General features: G+C 36.0%; 1 protein-coding gene across 2 annotated transcripts; it reads right to left on the bottom strand.

Moving 5' to 3' along the window:
- Positions 1 to 10731: 10731 nt before the first annotated feature.
- On the bottom strand, positions 10732 to 16621 carry LOC129260954 (UDP-glucuronosyltransferase 2C1-like). 2 transcript variants are annotated; one of them, XR_010292967.1, is made up of 3 exons: positions 16299 to 16380; positions 11837 to 14027; positions 10732 to 11131 (listed from the first exon to the last, which is right to left on the bottom strand). XR_010292967.1 is itself a non-coding variant. In XM_054899008.2 (2 exons), exon 2 carries the CDS (start codon positions 14000 to 14002, stop codon positions 12359 to 12361), a length of 1644 nt encoding a protein of 547 aa, XP_054754983.2. In that variant the 5' UTR covers positions 14003 to 14027; positions 16299 to 16621; the 3' UTR covers positions 11778 to 12358. The 2 variants fall into 2 exon arrangements, 1 of the variants encoding a protein (XP_054754983.2); XM_054899008.2 differs by lacking the exon at positions 10732 to 11131 and having other exon boundaries at positions 11778 to 14027; positions 16299 to 16621.
- Between the last annotated feature and the right edge of the window lie 5388 nt (positions 16622 to 22009).

Genomic DNA, 22009 nt, shown 5'->3' with positions numbered 1-22009 from the left:
GGGCGGAAATCCCAGGGGGGACAGGGGGGACGCGTCCCCCCTACCCAAAATAGTAGGGGGGGGGACACAATATCAAATGTCCCACCTACTATTTTTGGTACTTTATGATGGAGAAAAACACCTCACTTCACAATCGAGATAATACATGTATTTTGGTATTTTGGACTAGATGATCTTACATTTTGGGTGAAAACCTTTTTTTCCTCCTTTTTTTTTTTTTTTTTTTTTTTTTTTGGGGGGGGGGGGCTTTTTGCTTTTCCAGTCCCTGGTCCCCCCCTACCTTTGGGGAAGATTTCCGCCCATGGTTGAGTCAGATACTATCCTGTTTATTGCTATAATTAGGTGAAAAGAAGATGACTTATTTGGTCGGAAAATAAAAAAAACAGGATACGCTTCGCGCTCACATCAATTCAAATTTAGTTAGATAGCTACCCTGTACTTGATTTTGAAATATGCTAATAATACCAATTTTTAGGCCGGAAATGACATATCTTCAGCACACACTTCGTGCCCGAATCTAATATTACTTAGTAAAATTCCTATCCTGTTCATGATTTGAAAAAATTTTACGATTGTCCAGTTTTTAGGTTGGAAAATAAAAAACTTTGAGCTCGCGCTTCGCGCTCGCATTAATTGTTTAGATTCCTATCCTGTTCATAATTTTTTAAGTACTAAGAATGTCCAGTATTTAGGTTGGAAAATCAAACACTTTCACCTCTTGCTTCGCGCTCGCATTAATTGTTTAGAATTCCTATCCTGTTCATCATTTTTTTTTAAGTACTAAGAATGTCTAGGATTTAGGTTGGAAAATCAAAAACTTTCAGCTCGCGCTTCGCGCTCATATTAATTGATTAGATTCCTATCCTGCATATTCTTTTTAAGGTGCTATGAATGTCCAGTTTTTAGGTTGGAAAATAAAAAAACTTTCAGCTCGCGCTTCACGCTTGCATTAATTGTTTAGATTCCTACCCTTTTTATATTCTTTTTACAGTGCTGTGAATGTCCAGTATTAAGGTTGGAAAATCACGATTTTTCAGCTCGCGCCCGCATCTATTATTTAGTTAAATTCCTATCCTGTTCATGATTTGAAAAAGTGTTACGAATGTCCAGTTTTAAGGTTGGAAAATCAAAAACTTTCAGTTCGCGCTTCGTGCTCACATTAATTGATTAGATTCCTATCCTGTTCATATTCTTTTTAAGGTGCTATGAATGTCAAATTTTTAGGTTGGAAAATAAAAAAATTTCAGCTCGCGCTTCGCGCTCGCATTTATTGTTTAGATTCCTATTCCGTTTGTTATTAAGTGCTAAGAATGTCCAGTTTTTAGGTTGGAAAATAAAAAAATTTTAGCTCGCGCTTCATGCTCGCATTAATTGTTTAGATTCCTATCCTGTTTATATTCTTTTTAAAGTGCTATGAATGTCCAGTATTTAGGTTGGAAAATCACAAATTTTCAGCTCGCGCTCGCATCTATTATTTAATTAAATTCCTATCCTGTTCATGATTTGAAAAAGTGTTACGAATGTCCAGTTTTTAGGTTGGAAAATCAAAAACTTTTAGCTCGCACTTCGCGCTAGCATTATTTTATTAGATTCCTATCGTGTTCATGATTTTTATAAAACTGTTAAGAATGTCCAGTTTTTAGGTTGGAAAATCACAAACTTAAGCTCGCGCTCGCATCTATCATTTAGTTTCACTCCTTTTCTATTCATGATTTGAAAAAGTGTTACGAATGTTCAGTTTTTAGGTAATTCCTATCCTGTTCATGATTTGAAAAATTGTTACAAATGTCCAGTTTTTAGGTTGCAAAATCAAAAACTTTCAGCTCGCGCTTCGCGCTCGCATTATTTATTGAGGCCTTTCATCTTTAGTCAGGAATACCTCCCCTCTTTGAAATATATATATATATATATATATATACAAAGTGGAAATGTTCTGCTCGGAGTTGGTCCAATAAACAATTCAAAAAGAAATAAAAATATAAATATATATACATGTATGTATGTGTGTGTGGTGGTGTGTTTGAGTTAGTAACTCTGTAGAACATAAAAACGGAAAACTCAATTGTGTCCCCCCTACCTTTAAGGAGAGATTTCCGCCCATGTGCATGAGTAATCAAAGATTAAATTTAAAATGACAATTTTTGAAAGTCACAAGAGTCGCTTGTGACTTTTGGGCAAAGGTTGTTTTTCATGTTTTAGGTGAATTTTATGGTGTTAATGCTGTTTTACTATCCATCATTTAGCCACCTCACACAAAATTTTGATATCGCATGTTTATGGTTGAGTGAGCACAATGTTTTGTGACGTATCATTATAGGGGTTTATGGCAGTATCCCCTACAACTTGTTAAAACATGTTAAAATTGGAAAATGTTGGTGGCTCCCCCCCCCCAATTACTCAGCCCCTCCCCACTTTAAAATTCTGGATCCACCACTGATTTGTCCATAAATCAACTGATCCTGAGAAATTGTTAGGAAAAGAATACATTTATTCAGTATAAAGAGTATTCATTCCCAAGTTTTTGAATGCGCTCGCTCAACCATGAAAATGTAAAAAGTTCAAAAAGTGTGTGGTGATAAAACTGATAGATGATAACATCAATTGAGTCACATTTGAAACCGAATTTGCCCCCATTATTCACTTGATTACCTCAAAATGAGTCTGTGACATTGAAAATACCCCTTTTCCCACTTGCAGTGCATGCTCACTCATCCATAAATAAACATATCGATTTCATTTTTGCACATAATTCTGCCCGTAGGTTGATAAACATAACTGCCAAATTACATTGATAAAGACAGCCTTGAACAAAAGTTCCACCATAATGAATAAGGGGTCACCTATTTTTAAACATTATGCACCTAAGGTGTACACAATGTCTATGAGAGAGGGAGTCAAAATTTTAACAAAAATGAAATGAGGGTTTGTTTCATGGACGGTTTTTGTTACTTCTGCCAACAATTTTTTCATGAAACTTCTCACCTGGCTTCAGACTAATACTATCCAAAAGGTGCGTTAAAAGGGGTTAAAACGAGGAAAAACGTTCCAAAGACCGGCATATATGCTCATTGTACAAATATTTCATATTATTTACTTATTATCATTTTGTTCTGTATTCCAAACCAGAGTTTCGCACTTTCATACCAGGTTTTCATAACTCTGGTCCAACCCTAACGTCTTGGCTAACTTAAGTCGACTAAAGAAACATACAAATTAATATGTTACTGTCTGAAATAGAACTATTAAGGGACGGATCCATGATTTGCCTAAAGGGTTTGGATAAAAAGTAACTGACGAGCAAAAAACACACACACAAAAAAAACTGTCAAAACAAACAAAACAAAACAAAAAATATAAAAAAAAAAGAGAGGCGCTTCCTGCCCCTATGATCCAACATTAAAAGAGAAGTTCACCATGTAGAAAAGTTTGTTGTAAAAATAGCAGAAAATTATAAAAAAAATATTGGTGAAGGTTTGAGGAAAATCCAATAACGAACAGGAACAGGAACAGGATTTTTCAAGTTCAAGTTCAAGTTCAAATTTATTCAAACCAATCAAGAACAAGAGACATATCACATAGTTTAACAAAAATGAGAATACATGATAGGTTTGGGACCCCATAGAAGCAGAGCTTGTGAGAGGGGCCCCTTATAAAGTACATTACAACAATAATGAGATGAAAAAAATATTTACAATGATAATCTAAAGAGTAAAATAAGAAAATACATACAAACACAACACGCACACACACACACACACACACACAACACACATGGCTTATCAAGAATCAATTCAAGATATTTTGTAATCTTTCAAATAAATATTTTCGACATCAATTTTTTAAATATGGGCAGTGTTGGACTGGATCTAAAGTTTTGTGGTAACTTATTCCATTCTTTTGTACAAACTATCACAAAAGAATTCAAAGCAGTATTTGTTCTTGCAAGTGGCTGGTGGATAAGATTTTTCTGCCGTGTATTGTACAAATGGACATTTGAGTTAACAACAAATGCATCTTTTAAAAATGAAAAGTTTTGAGAGGATTGTGATTTGTACATAAATATCAAGCAATTGAGGGAGTTATTAGAATTTTTATTTTTGAATTTGTGACGTCAAAAACGAGTAGCTGCTCCTTATGTTATGTAATATAAAATGCATAAATTTCATTTGTTTTTTTATATAGTTCGTGATGACTTGTTTTTATTTTCGTTTTAGGAACGAATGTGAAATGATTGGTCTATTGAGGTCCATGATGAAATGAAGGTACAGTACAAACCATTTTCGATTTCCTTAGAAAATGACATTTCATTGATTTTTACCATACTAATCAGGAAAGCTGCTCGCATATGACGTCGTAAATAAAAAATAAAAATTCTAATAACTTTTTTAATTCTCCGATGGATTTTTTCCAACCTTCGGCAATATATATGTATATATATATATATATATATATATAAATATATATATATATATTTATGTATATATATATATATAATTGTTATTATGCTATTGTTACAGTAAACCCTTTTTTCAGGGTAAACTTTCCTTTGAATAGGCACATCAATAAAATCCACCCCCCCCCCAAAAAAAAAAAGAAAAAATGTGGCAAATTCTAACATCCAATCAAAAGCCTATACATGGACCATGGACTTTCTCACTGGACCCTAAACAAGTAATCATCCTTCGATTTCTGAGTACCCTTATGAATGCCTCAAATATTTCACTTTTATAATAGGGTTGAAAGTAATACAATTTCCCCCTTATAAAAAAATGTTATCCTCTGTGCACACCCTACTTACATCTAGGATCTGACACGGAAAAGTGATCCCGCTTTTTTCGATCTCGTCATCCGACAAATCACCGCTTTTGAGCATTCAAAGGTAAAGTCCACCCCAACGAATAGTTAATTTGAATAAAAAGAGAAATTTTAAACAAGCATAACACTGAAACTTTCATCAAAATCAGGTGACATTTTAAAGATTCACTTATTTTTCACAAAACAGTTATATGCACAACTCAGTGATATGCAAATGAGTCGATGATGTCCCCCTCACTATATCTTTTGATTTTTATTGTTTAATTTAGATTATACAATATTTTATTTTTTACAGATTTGACAAGAACTCTTGTTTTAACCACAAAATGCTAAAACAATGATGATTACACAATTAAAAAAAATTATAATATTTCATGCTCCATGTTTAAAAAAAAATAATGAGTTAATGATGTCATCAGTCTTCTCATTTGCATACTAACCATGATGTGATTGGTGAAATTAAGAGAAACTTTAAACTGTTTTAACTTTCGTATTTTACATCTGATTTTCGAATCAACTATTTGTTGGGGTGGACTTGTCCTTTAAGGAAGGGAGTGGAGGATAGTACCGCTCGGTTCATTGAAGGGCTAATCCTGTAGGAGCAACTACGAGTGGTATGGCATTACCGTACCAGTTTGCCGATTAATAAAATCAAAATAAAAGAAATAAAATGAGGTTGGAATATATAGAATAATAAATATATATATATAGAGAGAGAGAAAGAAAGTGGGGGATGAGAAAGATGGGAATGAAAAGAAACAAATTAAAAGGAAAAGATAAAAAATTAGGCAAATATCATGAATATCCGGAATACGAAAGAAACTGTACATAGACTCTAGAAGAATTTGCGAGAATTAAATTAGTTAATATCCTACAAACTGGAATCGGCAGATAGATGCATTCTTCTAGAATTTTACAAAGCAATGCAAAGTATTTTTAATGCGCCATAATGCTCAGATTGGGTTTTGGTATTTGCAAACAGACTTGCTTGGTCGCTATGCTTTCTCACATAAAAGTGATGGAAATATTTATTTTGAGGACTACGGCTTTCCCAAATGGTTGGATGAAAATGCGCAGCTCCACAGTTTGACGTTGGGAGATTTCTTGCTTGGTCTCTACGCTCCCTCGTATGGAAACAACTTACATCCATTCTGTGGAGGTCGACATTTCAGTAACACTCTTTCATTGACATTGCTATACCAAAAATATCACGTAATATAGGCCCGTAAGGTTTAGAATTTCAAGTGTCATAGTTGACAGTGATTTTTGTTTCGGTCGCTACGCTTCTTCGCATTAATACTGCTAATATACCAGCCATTCCGCCATTTCTAGGCCTATACACACTTAACATTTTGGGCAACATACTGTCCACTGTGTTGGGTAATGTATGTTGGTAAGAAATAATCTGGGCAATCATTATCCAATCGAGCAAATGTATAACCCAATTATTAGTTTTTTATTACCCAATTTATAGTATGTTGCCCAGGGTTGGTTAAAAGTTAGGCCTTTTTTTTGCCCAACTATTTCAAGAGTGTATACCAAATTGTATCCTGTATTCATGCTTACAATAATTGTTTTTAGTCAATAAACCAAAATGTCTCAGCCGGTGTTTTGAAATTCTTGTCCCAGGGATATACATGTATATCCTGTTCACGATTACCACATATTACAATAAACAGTACACTCTTAAAATAGTTGCGCAAAAAAATCCCAACTTTTAATCAACCCTGGGCAACATAATGTCCACATTATCATAACTATTGGTTAAAATCTGCCCAAATTGGGTAATAAAAACTAAATATTGGGTAATAAATTTTGTTCAATTGGATAATAATTGCCCAGAATATATAGACCTATATTTTTTACCAACATTACCCAACACAGTGGACAGTATTTTGCCCTAAATTTCAAGTGTGTGTATAGTATTCAGGCTTGCGATTCCCCCTCGCATTGTTTTAGAAGGATCCATATCATGTACATGAGTTTCTGATTCATGCAAATATTTCATACAAATTCCCCCCTCAGGTCAATAATTCAGCTCGCGATTCGCGCTCGCATTAACTATTTTTGCGATAAATGTCTCAGATATACATGTATGTTTCATGTTTGCAGTTTAAAAAAAATGTGCTTAAATTGCCTTTCAGGTCAATATATCGCGCTCGCATCATTATAAGACATGATCCGGATACATGTCTCATGATTACAAAAATTTTCTGAAAAAGTTATATTTTCAGTTCAACATACCTAAAAATTTCAGTTCGTACATCTCGTTTGTACATTGCCTTTAAAAAAGTGTTTAAAAATGTTTGTTTTCGGGTCTGAATATGAAAAAATTGACTTGTGCTTCGCATCCGGCATTCTTTGTTTAGTGAGGTATTTATGCTGTTTATGAATTTCAAATCATACCGTTCAACTTAAAAATTCCTTCCGACAAGCCCGTGAAGAACAAACCGTCCAGTGAAATAAACCATGTAATTAATTGAAAATCATTAGAAGTGAACTTTGATTGGCTCAATTGAATTGACAATGGTAATTTATCAAATATAACAATGACAATGACATTGCTGTTGGTGAAATAAAAGTGGCTCATGGAATCAGCGGCGTAACAGGGGTCGGTGGCCAGGGGGGGCAAGAGCCAAAAATTTCCCGGTCATATCATGCTATGAACAGGCGTAATGGTGTAATAAGGCGACTAATTTGAGAAGGCCAGATATTGCATATCGGGCAGAATTTATCTTTAAAAAAAAGTTGCGAGCGAGCGAAGCGAGCGAGCAAAAATTTTGACCTTTTAAATACAAAAATCCAATTTTGTGATAGATTTTCACATGATATCCAGAAAATAATATATTTTACTTTTCTCTCTTTAGATTCCTTTTTTTGTGGTCTGTATGCCACTGTGAACAAAAAAAGGGGGGGCGCAGTATAGCACATGTGCTAAAGAGCGGCTTTATATAAGTCTCGAGCGAGCGAAGCGAGCGAGAAAAAAATCACCTTTTCATGAGAATCTAACTTTGATCTATTTTTTTACATTATATTCAGTAAATAAATCATATCCTACACTTTTCCTTTGCTTTTCTTTCTACCTTTTTTGTTTTTGTTTGTAGGACTTCTTGATATCAAAGCCATTTTAACCTCGCAGATTGCCGCTATTTTAATCAAATCGCGGGCATATACAGAATATAGCTTTTACACAACACATTTATTCAACCCAGTTGCGTAATGAACCAAATACTTTGAGGGGGCAAAACATAGCAATGTGAGAAAAACTTGTAAAAAGTCGCCAGCGTGCAAAGCGAGCTGGAAAAAAAGAATTGCCTATTGAAATTAAATTATAATTATGTGATAGATTTTTCCATTATATTCAGAGGCAAATAACACATTTCATTGTTTCCATTCATTTCATTATACGTTGTCTCCTATAATTTCTTTTATTTCCTCTTGGGTGTGGAACCAAGACCCCCCCCCCCCCCCCCCCGCGCCAGTATGCCAGTGTTTGAATGTGATTGAACGGGTGGCGTTATAGAGCCATTTGAAAGTTATAAATGAAGAGCCCCTACTGCGTGGGGTCTGGGGCAAAGCCCCACTAGCTTATTTGCATAAAAGTTAGCAAGCTTATAGCACAATGTTGTATGCAGTTCATCTTTCTTCCCGCTCTTTAATTTCAATCATCGGCAGCCCGGTCGTGTTTTAATTTTTTTTTCTTGTCCCTTTTCTTTGTTTTCCAATTTAACTTTTGACTAATTACATTCTACCTTCGTTTCCCTCTACAGTTTGCCATTTTGTTATCTTTTAATTTATTTCCCACCGTGCTATTGCATTACATATTTCGGAATGATTTGTTCTTTCTCAAATGTTCTTTTTTCGTACATTTTCCCGCTTTCCTTCCTTTTCCATTAAAAAAAAAGTTTTTTCGTCGTTTTATTTTCCCTTTTCCCTTTCCCTTTCCTTTTCCTCCTTTCCTTCCCCTTTCCCTTTCTTTCTCCCTCCTTTTTTTCTTTTTCCCGTTTTTCTTTTATTTTCCCGGTGAAATCCGCCAGGGGGGGCGGCTTGCCCCCCCTGCCCCCCCGCCTGTTACGCCACTGCATGGAATAAGGTCTGATTTGCCTCTAAAATTAATGTGCATTTCCTTTCATCATACATGTATAATGGGCCAATAAGAATTGTTGTTTAAAATAGAGCCTGCGCATTCCAACCACTGGAGTAAGACATGTAAAAATACAGCTGCAAAAGTAATTGGGTTTTACTCATTTATTTAGTCATTCATGTTTAATCTAATTGATAAACGAGAGCTAAAAAGTTATTTATTTAACCAAAAAAATGCATCATTTCAAAACTAAAAATAACATATATGGGGTTGCATATTGAACAAAGCACAAACGCAAATAGTGTCCACATTGAGACACCCTACCCACTGGGTCAGGTTGTAAAGTTAAAGGATGTCAGAGAACATCTTACAGAGTTTTGGACGGACAATGGCAATTTGATGAATTAAGAACTGACAGTGGAGGAGAATGTTCGGGTTTTTTAGGTGATCTGTCAATCGACAGATAAACTATTAATTTCGTACGAATTTTCTTTTTTATTTATTTATTTCTTTCTTAATTTTTATTTTTCCACCCTTTTCTTGTTAGCGTAAAATCTCAAAATCTACATTATCAATTATCTTCAAAATATCATCAGATATGGGGACTTACTATGTCATCTGGATGAAACAGGTTCAAGGTCAAAAGGTCATCATGACGTCATCTAGACGCCATTTTGTAAAATCACATAATCAATCATATCTTCATTATCAATTATCAAAAATTAACAATATTTACATCACATTAACTTCAGGTCAAGGGTCAACTGTCCATGTCATCAAAGGTCATGTAAAGGTCACGACGTGCGCGTACGCGCGCGTCAAAATTTTAAAATGCTCAAAATCACTTTTTGACCAAAGTAGAGTATGAATCAGGTCATTTTAAGCATTTCAAAAATTTGCGCGCGCGCACGGTTACGCGCGCGTTCTCGCGAGAAACGGCACTATGCAACATAGGATCGCCATTTTTTTTTATATCAATGCACCGATAATATAATTCTGAACAATTTGATACCTTGATCAACTTTCTACGACAAGTAATAACGGAATTAGCCTCCATCAAAGTTTACAGCACGAGCGCGCACGCGCACTAACCATAGACAATATATGTGCAAAAACATGCCTATACAAAATTCATTATAGCTCTTCAGGAAGTCCGTTGACCCCCAATTTTTGTTTCATATTCGAATAGAGTATGAATGGGAGGTATGATTTCATGTCACATTTGACCCGAAATTTTATCATGACGTCATCAAAATGGCGTCGGAACGCAAAATTCCCATTTTGCTACTTATGACGTCATCATAATTATGCATATTTGACTTTAACTCCGTAAATATTGGCCAATTTTCGATCAGTTTTCAATATGTTGTAGCTGAGAACAAACTCTTTTCAATTCGATGGCTATATTTTCATTTAAAGGAACGGATCATCCTAAAAAATGGCAAGTTATAGAGACATGTCATTTTCGCTCATTTTGTGTGCAATCTCTATGGGAAATTACTTTTTCTCAAAACTGGATTTTACATTCCTCTATTTCGCGAGCCATATCTCCATTCCTATTTGTCGGTTTTCTCTGAGCTTGGAGTATGTTGTAGCTGAGACTGTAAGCTATCGCAAATGTGGTCTTCATTTTCCGATCAGATGCCGGGATCATGCCCGTATTTCACTTGCAAAATTGGATTTGAAATCCTCTTGTTTTGCTTATGTGTAAAGTCTATGGGAAGTGTGTAGCTCAATGGGTAAGGCATGAGACTTGCTTCCTTAAGGTCGAGGGTTCGAGCCCAGCGGGCAGGGGTGAACATGATAATTTTGTTTCCTTTTTTTTTCTTTTCGACATTTCACAAATGGTCCTTTATGACCATTACAATGTATATAAAATAGATCATTGGACAATAAACGAGATTAAAATCCCTTTTAATGTACAATGTTCCTGTACAATATGTGTATGACCTACACTTTTTCACACAACTTTTTCATTTCCCTCTTTTTCAAGAGTATTCAACACGTTCTTTTCGTAAGAGAAGTTCAGTTTTCATCATGATGATCATATTGATCTCAATAAACATGCTGATTGTCTTCCTGATCATGAAATCGGAGACAGATCACCTAATTCGTCCTCATGACGAATTAAAATTCTAGTTATTTTTCAATTTTTGTGCTCATTTTGAGGGCAGGGTATTTGCAGACGGTTTAAGGCGAAGTGGTGGGAAATTGTTAAAGGAGAATGAAACCCTTGAAACCAGCTGAATCCATATCAAAGAGAAAAATCAAAGAAACATATTGTTGAAAGTTTGAGGAAGATTGAATGAATAATAAGAAAGTTATGAGCATTTGAATATTGAGATCACTAATGCCATGTAGATCCTCCCATTGGCAATGCGACCAAGATCTGTGATGTCACACACGTACAACTCCCTCATTACTTTAGTACTTATTTCACTTATATTCTCACTTTTAAAGAGTCTATCACAAGGTGAGGTGTTATCTTTATGAGAGGACAAGTAAAGAGGTTTCACAACATTATATCATTGATGAATCGTTTGTCATATGATTAGAATGAGCAAAAAGAGATGTTTTGGGGTATATTTTCAGCGTCCAAAAGGGGAGAGTTGTTCATTTGTGACATCACAGATCTTGGTTGCATTGCCAATGGGAGGATCTCCATAGCATTAGTGATCTCGACATTCAAATGCTCATAACTCTTTTATTGCTAGTCCTATTTTACTCAAACTTTTGTTGATCTTATTCTTTGATTTTTCTGCTTTCACAAAAGCTAACTTGCTCCAAGAGTTTCATTCTCCTTTAACGATGGGTCGTACAAGACACAGTAACTTCAGGTATTTTTCCCCAAAATTGTACCAGGTTTGTAGACTAAGATAGGGGCCTAAAATAATTAATAGCGAATTTAATGATAAACGGTGATTTATTATGAATGACAATATGAACAAAAAAGTTGTAAAATAAGATTGATGATACTGATAGTATTATGATTCATACAAAAATCCATGTTCTCATTATATAAATACATACAATAAATGAAATGCTCCAACCTTGTATTTTCTAATTGTATTAGAACACTACCATATTCTCTGAATATGTATATAGATCATTCTATTCATTGATAAATTATAAACCGTCTTCCACAATGCAGCTCTTCGGAAGTTCTGAAGCTGCTTTAATAATTTAATTGTTGTTATCCTGAGAAATGAAGACATCAGGCAAGAGAGTGACCACTCTCTTTGATCATACAAGTAGTGAAAGAGATTGGGGAATATGGAAAAAGAAAGAAGGGCAATGAAAAGACAGGTGTCGGTTTTATATAACTCTATAATAACCGCAAAATTAGATTTTAAAAATAATGACGTCACATTAAATTTTTGAGCGCATTGCCCTCCTAACAATTAATCTGGCAAATATCAATTTTGTGTTAAATTTTGTAATTCGATCGCTTCTTTTTTTTCACTGGCGTTTCTCTTTAGTACTACCTTTCTTTCCCATACAGCAAGCAACGAAGCACCGTGTAATCTTGTAAAATACAAATAATATGGTCACAACTACACCCACAAGAAATGCATATACATCAATCATATTGTACTGAATGAATGATAAATCATCAGCAGGAGTTCGTAGGTAGTCGCCGCCATGTTTGATCACGTGTTGGATCCAGAAAGCAGCTCGATCAGCAGGGGTCATTGGCCGATCTCTCAAGATGGCGGAAAGGCGTTTGGCTGCTACACTGTATTTATAGTCTCCTAAAACTTCAATCACGTGATTATAAATGTAGTCGACGCTCAGTATCATCTTGTCAAGTTTAAGTCCCATACCGTGATAAGTGATTCTGGAGGCAGTGTCCAGTTGATCCCCAAAGAACGGCAGAACGATGGTAGGTACGCCATGATAAACAGCTTCATAGAACCCGTTGTTGCCTCCGTGGTATATGAAGAGCCGAGTCTTGGGATGACCAAGGAGGTCATTCTGAGGTAGCCATGGTAAAGCTTTAATATTTGATGGAAGGTCGTACTGGGGCATGACCTTGAGTTGCACGACGACCTTCTGAGGTACCTTGGCCAAGGCATCGATGAACATCTTTAACAGGTGAGGTCTGGAAGTCGCAAAACTTGCAAAGTAGGTACCGAGGGTGAACACTATTACACCGTCATCTCCAGAACTTTGGATGAAATCGTCTAGGTCTTGCGGAAGGTCTTTCGGAGGTTCAGCTGTAAGACCTCCCACAGGTATCAAACTTGGAGATATCGGAAATGGAAACTCGATTGCAAAGTCGAAACTCCCTAGGCTCAGATCAGCTATGGCCGCTTGGGAATATTCCAATGAGGGGGTTTGATCTCGCAACCCATATTTATCGGCGAGAGGAAAAAACGCATTTCCCGCCAACATGATGAACAGTCTCATACTATATCCAGACAGTGCGTTGATAGTTCTTTCAATGAAGGTCATATTGGAAGTAAAGCCAGACATAATAGCTGGCTGATAGGCTGCGTTAAAATGAGAACCTGAGGCATCTAACATGGCTATATTAGGAGTGGTAGGTGTGTCCAAAACAAGACGAACACCGGTGTTATTATAAAATTTCTTCAGGTATAACTTGATCAGACCAGAACATGGCCAACCAATATCAGACACAATCGCGTCTAACGTCGCAAAACGATCCATCATTTCTTTATCTTCCATGACAAACTCGCAGGTTTTTATTAGAATCTTTTTAAATGAGGACAATGATTTGAAAAAAGAAACCATGTCTCCTTTTTCACTGTAGCCCAACTCCTCCATTAGTTGAAAATATTCCCTAGTAGAATATTGCGGATCTGTGTTTTTGTAGATCTCGAAATTGAAGAATTTTCTGAGTTCGGGGTCGTTGGCCCTGTCCATGTATTCGTCACTGATGAGCATTGAAACATTATGACCTTGACGTACCAGGCTTTTCCCGATCGGGACGAGGCAAAGAAAATGGCTTCCTTTCCCGACAAATCCCGACATTAGGATATGGGCCGAATGAACTTCTACACACACCCAAATCAGAAGATATATCTGAAGGAAATTTGGAAAGCTTCGATGATCCATTCTGTCTTTCGCAAAGGGTAACATTGATGACGGATGGCGATCATTGATTCTGGATGTAAATGGAGACAGAAATTATTAAATCCAAATGGTATTAATCTACTGATTCAAATCCCTTTTGTGGTGAAAGATATGTTTATTCCTCTACAGTGAGTCAGAAAAAATGTTACTTTCTTACATGCCCATATTAGAAATACAATAGAATAAATCATAATTCTTGTACCAGTGTCAGATAGAGTAACCCTTCCAGTCTTATTTGATACCACATGTGTGGGGAATCAGTATGGAATTTATTGGATATGAACAAAATAATGGGTCTGGGTGAAAACCCATTTTCGCCAACATCAACAATGCCTAGCCTGAATTGGATTCCACTGCACAATAAGCAAGAAGTCCCTTTGTAATAATAATTGAGTTATTTCAAATCAGGCCAAGCACTGTTGAAGCTAATGCTACACAACACATTTGTGAGTTTCCTGACATCATGGCACAGCCACGATTTTCTCCGCAGGAAAGGGCCTTTCTGGTCACTGAATGTGCCAGGACACAGAATGTGACAATGGTTTTTCGAAACTGCTTTCCTAATACGCGATGTCCATCACGTCAAACAGTCTATCGCAACATGGCGAAATACCAGCAGTGGCGTAACAGGCGGGGGGGCAGGGGGGGCAAGCCGCCCCCCCTGGCGGATTTCACCGGGAAAATAAAAGAAAAACGGGAAAAAGAAAAAAAGGAGGGAGAAAGAAAGGGAAAGGGGAAGGAAAGGAGGAAAAGGAAAGGGAAAGGGAAAAGGGAAAATAAAACGACGAAAAAACTTTTTTTTTAATGGAAAAGGAAGGAAAGCGGGAAAATGTACGAAAAAAGAACATTTGAGAAAGAACAAATCATTCCGAAATATGTAATGCAATAGCACGGTGGGAAATAAATTAAAAGATAACAAAATGGCAAACTGTAGAGGGAAACGAAGGTAGAATGTAATTAGTCAAAAGTTAAATTGGAAAACAAAGAAAAGGGACAAGAAAAAAAAATTAAAACACGACCGGGCTGCCGATGATTGAAATTAAAGAGCGGGAAGAAAGATGAACTGCATACAACATTGTGCTATAAGCTTGCTAACTTTTATGCAAATAAGCTAGTGGGGCTTTGCCCCAGACCCCACCAATTTTTTTGGCGATTTAGACCTACAATCGATCCATTTTAATCACTGTCAGTACAAAGCGCGTGTTCACTTTTTAGGCGATTTAGACCTAAAATCGGGACATTCTAATCACTGTCGGTAGATGCCGTTGCAACAATCCTGTGTGACCCGATATTTACATTCTAATTACTGTCGGTACATGAGGCAGTTGGAAAATTCCTGCGTGACACGACAGTTAATCATTTTTCTGACAACCGCCGATCTCACTAAATGAATAATGCGAGCACAAAGCGCGAGCTGATTTTTTGGTTCGTTTGTTATTTAGACCTACAACCGGGCCATTTTAATCACTGTCGGTCTAGAGCGCGTGTTCACATATTATATTTTATAGGCCATTTAGACCTAAAATCGGGGCATTCTAACCACTGTCGGTAGATGAGGCAGTTTGAACATTCTTGCGTGACCCGTCAGTTTATCATTTTTTCGACAGGCGTCGGTCAAACAGCCCCTGCATTTCTTTTTCTCTTTCCCTTTTTTCTTTCCTTCTTTCTCTTTCCTTTTCTTCTCTCCTCGTTTTCTTTCTTCTTTTTCCCTCTCTCATCCTTTCTTTCATGTTCTTTTCCCGACGGGCGCGTAGATTTACCGACGTTATCCAGAGTAGTGGGGGGGGGGGGTTGTCACACCCCGGCCCCCCTTTAGCGACGGTCCTGCCCCCGTCCCAAAACAAAAGGACTTGCTTTTCAACTTTATTAGCATCCGATCTATCCTTGCCGATTAGATTCTTACAGTGCCATCGTTTTATAAATTAGCCAAAAGAACATACATGTACGTCAGATTTGCCAAGCTGAATAAAACGACTGGTGTGCGTATATATATGACAGCCGTCGTTCACGTACATTGTGCACTCTTCGCTCTACACGTAGTGTACTCGTATGCACACAATTACGTTACCGTTGTATGTCAAAGACGAATCTCAAAAATAAAGGGTAAAGGGGAGGGTGGACTGGAGCATAATGTTGACATGTACAATATAAACCAGTAAAAACTATATCGAATTCGAAATGATGACTCCTTGATGCGAGTTCACTGACACAGCGAAGGAAGGATCAGAATTTCCTAATTTACAAGATATGAATTTATAAATCTTACATGTCTAATAGTAATATCACACGAATTATCACTTACTTTTCCTTTGTCCTTTGGCTATTCACGTAGTCAGTTAGCACACATGGCGAATATTAAAGCTCAGCTGCATTTGCTCATGTTCTGCGGATATGCGGATGTTCCAGCTGATAAACAAACGTAGACTCTTCACTAGTCGACTTGTAGCTATTTTGCCCGGCGCGACCATGGTCAGAGAATGAATTCCCTCATTCCTCTCAATTCTCTCTCATCATGCTGATCATTGTGTTAACCATGGAGATGGGGTTTCATCTCCCTGATATTTCAGTGTATATGCAGGGAGATGGGATATGGTGTGTGCCTGCTAGTGCTCCTTGAGATGGTGCATGGAGGTATAGTTTGTGTGTAGGTTCATTGGGTCGGCTCTTCGGTCCAGAGCGCGGATGTAAATTCAGAGGCGGATCCATCTTTCGCCAAGAGGGGGGGGGGGGGGGGGGGGGGGGTGGAATTTCATCCATATTTTCCTCGATCGAAGGGGTATTCGTAACACTCACTTCTTAGCTATATAACAGCATACATAGTAATCTCATTAGCCCTAGCTATTTAAATAGTGCGAGCGCGAGCTATTTGTTTTTGGAAATTTCATGTATTTTGTCCTGAAAATTTAACATTCTGTGCTATGTTTGTGCTCCTGAACAAGATGCGTTTGTATTAAGTAATCAAGCCATGAAGACGATATATATTTCAACAATAAAGTGAGCACGAGCAGAAAATATTTGATATTCCGACCTAAAAAAATGAAATTCTAAGCACTTTTTGTAATCATGAACAGGATAGGCGGCGGAAGCGGGGGGGGGGGGTGGTCCTGTCCCCCTAATATAGGCTGATAACTTTTTTTTTTTGCTTGTCAAAAAACTTTGGTGCCCCCCCTGAAATTTTTTTTGATAACCTTTTTTTTTTTTTTTTTTTGCTTGTCAAATTTTTAACCCTTATTTTTTTGGCTTCCGCCGCAATGTATATAACTAACAATGCGAGCGCGAAGTGCGAGCAGAAAAAAATGAGATATAGACCTAAAAACTTGGCACTCTATTCATGTTTTGTAAATCATGAAAAGGATGGGTAATTGGGTATCCTATAATGAGCGCAAAGCGCGTGCAGAAAATTGTTGATATTCTAATCTAAAACTGGATAATTTAAGCATGTTTTAAATAAAGAACAAGCTGGGTATCTCAATAAACATGCATGCGTGTGTTTTAGATTTATACCTAATATCTGGGCATTCTAAATATATTTTTATCATGAAAAATCAATAATGCGAGCGCGAAGCGCGAGCTGAAAAAATTTGGTATTCCGATCTAAAAAAAAAAGGTAAATTTAAGCAACCCTTCAAGCACTGTGTATCAAAATTGTGAAGTGGATACTATGGATCGCACTTAATAAATGATGCGAGCGCGAAGCGCGAGCTGATACTTTTATTATCATTATTTTGACCTAGGACCGGGAAATTTTAAGGACATTTTGTCATCATATGAAAATGATGACTATCTTCCTATTTCTCTTCCTGAGCGCGAGATATTCCACTCTGAACAAAGGGGACAATTTAATTATTAGGAATTCATGAAAATGTCATTATTGTATTCAATCTAATAGACCTAATAGCAACTTGAAATTTGTTGATACTAAGGCCTGAAAACTGGGCATTTTATGCGATTTTGTAATTATGAATAGGATGCATTGGTTAATATATTTTAAACAATTAATGCGAGCGCAAATCGCGATGTCATGAAAAGGGGATTTTAAATAGTTTGTAAAGATTTACTTATTACTATAGAGCTAATTATTGAGCTATACATTACTCACCAATCAAAATGCGAGCGCGCAGCGCTGGCGGATAGGTTCTGACAATCAAAGCTGAAAGGGATATTTTGAGAATTTATGGAAATCACGATGAGATTAGGTCATAGACAATTTAAATAATGCGAGCGCGCAGCGTGAGCTGAAAAGATGTCAGTGGATACTGACACAATAAATTTGACATTAACAAAGCACTTTTTGAAAATCAAACAAATAATGAAAGCTCGATAATTGAGGAAGAATCTGATGTATCTCCTCAAACATGCAATGCGAGCGCGAAGCGTGAGCGAAAATTGTATATACATGTAGTGACATGAAATATTTGTAAATTTTATTTTCCAAGTCTTCCCCTCACCTTATTTTATTCACTTGTCTTCCCCTTCTTTTTCTTTTCCCCCCTTCCTTCCCCCCTTTATCCTCCGCCAATAGGGGGCCCGGGCTACTCGACCCCCTGAATCTACCGATGTAAATTTGACAAGCAAAACAAAAAAGAAAGGTTTCCCTGCAAAATAAAGGTCGTTTTGGCACCAAAAAATTTACAAGAAAAAAAAAAGGGTTTTCAACACAAGATGTTGATCATTTTCCATACATTTCTCCCATGTGACATACCTACCAGAAATCCAGGGGATGCTGCCGATGAAAAATAATACACGCAGCACCCCCCCCCCCCTTCCCAGGGCCATGGGGTGTTGTGTGCATCATCTTACGGTGCAAGCAGCTTCTGTGTCAAATACACGCGAAACGACTAATAACAGGCTACAAAAATCACTCGACCATGCCGCCGGTGTAGCGGCGGATTCGGTTCCACCGGCGGATACCGTATCCGCCGGCAGATATTTTTTTTTGTTTTGTAATAGTATTTATTAAAATCATTCAATTCAAATTCATACAAGTAATATAATATCAACAAAACACTGTTCACAAAGTCAAATAAATAATTGTTCATAATACAAAAAATTATACATACAAAAAATACAGAATATAACATTCGAGTCATCTACAACAAAGTTAATACTTAGTCTGTAGAAAAAAAAAAATACAGACAACAACAACAAAAATGTATAGCAACGCAATTAAATTGAATGAGTAAATTGAATGAGTAACCCCCCCCCCCTCCATATCCCATCTAAGCCCAGCCCAGGAAGCGCGGCCTGCTTCCCTCCCCTCAACCTAGCTACCCTCCATTTCAATCTGCATTCTGTGCCGCAATCATGATCTAACTTGTGCACCTAAATGTATGCTTGAATTTTCTTAGCCCCAGCATCTCTAGAAAATAAACTTGTCCCATTTTCTGAAATGGTTTGTTAATAGACCTCTCTGTTCAGCTAGTTTTCTTTCTTCTAGTCTATCTTCTTGTATTTTTTCCTTAATATGGTTAAGGGTCGGTGGATCTTTTGTGTTTCTACTATTCTTTAAAATCATATACTTTATCAGGATTATTATGTGATTTAATAATTGAGCCTCTCCTTTAGTTGAACATTCCACGCCTACGTGTACACCTTTTTTATCTATATTTGTAATGATAGGGAGTTGAAGCATGTTCCCACATTCTTTCCATATAGTTTTTATCTTATCACATGAAAAGAATATATGATCATATGTTTCTTCTTCTTTACTACAGAATGAACATAAATCATCTGTTGTCATTTTAAATAAATATAAATATTTTTTTGTGTATAGTATATTGTGTAATATTTTATATTGAAATTCTCTGAGTCTACTATTCAGAGTCGATTTTCGTGGTCTTAGAAAAATCTCAGAAATATCTTTTTTTGTTATATTATATTTTTCCTCAAGCTTTTTAAATGCTTGGGGTATATCCGATTTCATACTTATAAGAGTATCGTATATTCTTTTTGATGTGATGTCATGCAAATCAAAAATCCTGCCCTTTAATTGAAAATCCAAAACTAACTCACTATCTATGGAACTTTGACCATTTTTTTTCAGCGAGTCCTTCCAAAAGTATGGAATATTATTAAAAATTTCGAGTATCTTTTCTATTTCAAAACGATCCAACCCCATTTTTTGAAAGGTCGAAATAGACTTCATTTTCCCATCTTTATCTACAATATGATGGAGTTTATAAATTTTCTTCAAAAACAGCTTTTCATTATAATATGTTTGTCCTTTCAAACGGATGCACCTATTATTAAAAATGATCTCATTTCTTTTATTCTTCTCTTCTTTAAGTAAAAACAATTTCTTATTAAACCATACATCTAACATTTCTGTATAAAATTCCGGCAGTTCAAATCCTATCAAATCCATTGTGAGGTTACTAAAAAAAATTAGCAATCCTCCCATACCGTGTGCTAAGTATCTGAAATATTGTTTCCATTTCATTTTTGGCTCTCCCATTATAAGTCTTTTAATCCACATAATTCTTTGTGTCTTAATGAATAACTGAAAATCTGTCATTTTTAGACCAGCATGATCATAATCTAAATAAACAATGTCTCTTTTAATGTTATCTTTACCACCCCATAAAAATCCAAAGATCAATGTATTAAGATCCTCTATTACCCATGTCGGGATAATGGTAAGAGAAGAAATGTATATCAATTTAGATAGTACAAATGTTTTAATTAACTGAATTTTGCCCATTAATGTCAAATCCCTTTGCTTCCACCACATCAAAATTTTCTTTATTCTACTAAGTATTTCTTTGTAATTTATTCTTATTTGACTTTCTCTATCTAATGAAAAATATATACCTAAGATCCTAACCATCTGCTCCACTTTACCAAAAGGTAAAATTTGATCTGTTTGTTCATGGTGTCCCAGTAACATAATAAAGGTTTTATCTTTATTCATCCTCAATCCTGACGTTTCGGCAAAACATTCGAACAGCATATCTAACTTTTCAATGGACCGAGTGTCTTTTACAAAAATTGTCATATCATCTGCGTATAGAATTTGCTTAACTTCTGTATTTCCAAACTTAATTCCGTGAATTTCTGGATCGAGTCTTATTCTGTTAGCCAAAATTTCAATACATAAAATAAAGAGATAGGGGGATAACGGATCTCCTTGTCTTACCCCTCTCCCTATATCAAAGTAACCTGTTGAAATACTGCCATTAAAAACACAACTTTCAGCTTTTTTATACAAAGTACTTATCCATTTACAAAACGATAGTCCAAAACCAAAAGTTTGCAATACTTTAAATAAAAAACAATGTGAAACCGAATCAAATGCCTTTTCAAAATCAATGGCCAATAAATATGCCGATATATCATTATTTACTGAATGAAAAATCATGTCATCTATAAGTCTAATAGCTTCCCCAATATTCCTTCCTTTTAAATATCCTACTTGGTCGACATTGATTATTTCATGCAACACCTCCTTTATTCTTGTTGATAGTACCTTTGCCAAAATCTTGTAGTCTACATTTAACAGTGAGATGGGCCGATAATTTTTAATATATAATGGATCCTTTCCTTCTTTATGAATTAAAGTAATAGTTGCTTGTCTTTGTGATGGCGAAAGTTCTCCTCTTATAAAAGCATTATTTAAAGCATCAACTAAAACATCCCCAATCAGTGGCCAGAACACTAAATAAAATTCTACGCTAAGCCCGTCATTACCTGGTGATTTATTTAACTTCATCCCTTTTAAGGCAGCTAAACATTCACCTTCCGTAATTTTCCCTTCACATGACTTCATCGATTCGTCTGATAATTTTGTTACATCGGAGAAAAAATCATCATCAAGGATTTTATCATCTCTCTTTGCATATAACATGCTATAAAAATTCCTTATTTCATTTTTTATTTCCTTTTGATCAAAAGTTATTCTATCTCTTATTGATAATTTACGAATATTTGTTTTCCTTTTGTTGGATTCCATTAACTGAGTGAAGTACCTGGTATCCCTTTCCCCACTTTCATAAAAAGAAGCTCTCGATCTAATTT

The sequence above is a fragment of the Lytechinus pictus genome, chromosome 1 (assembly GCF_037042905.1).
Source record: "Lytechinus pictus isolate F3 Inbred chromosome 1, Lp3.0, whole genome shotgun sequence".
Lineage (NCBI taxonomy): Eukaryota > Metazoa > Echinodermata > Echinoidea > Temnopleuroida > Toxopneustidae > Lytechinus > Lytechinus pictus.
The sequence above is the reverse complement of the archived record's forward strand: the minus strand, read 5'-3'. Positions and strand labels throughout refer to the sequence as shown.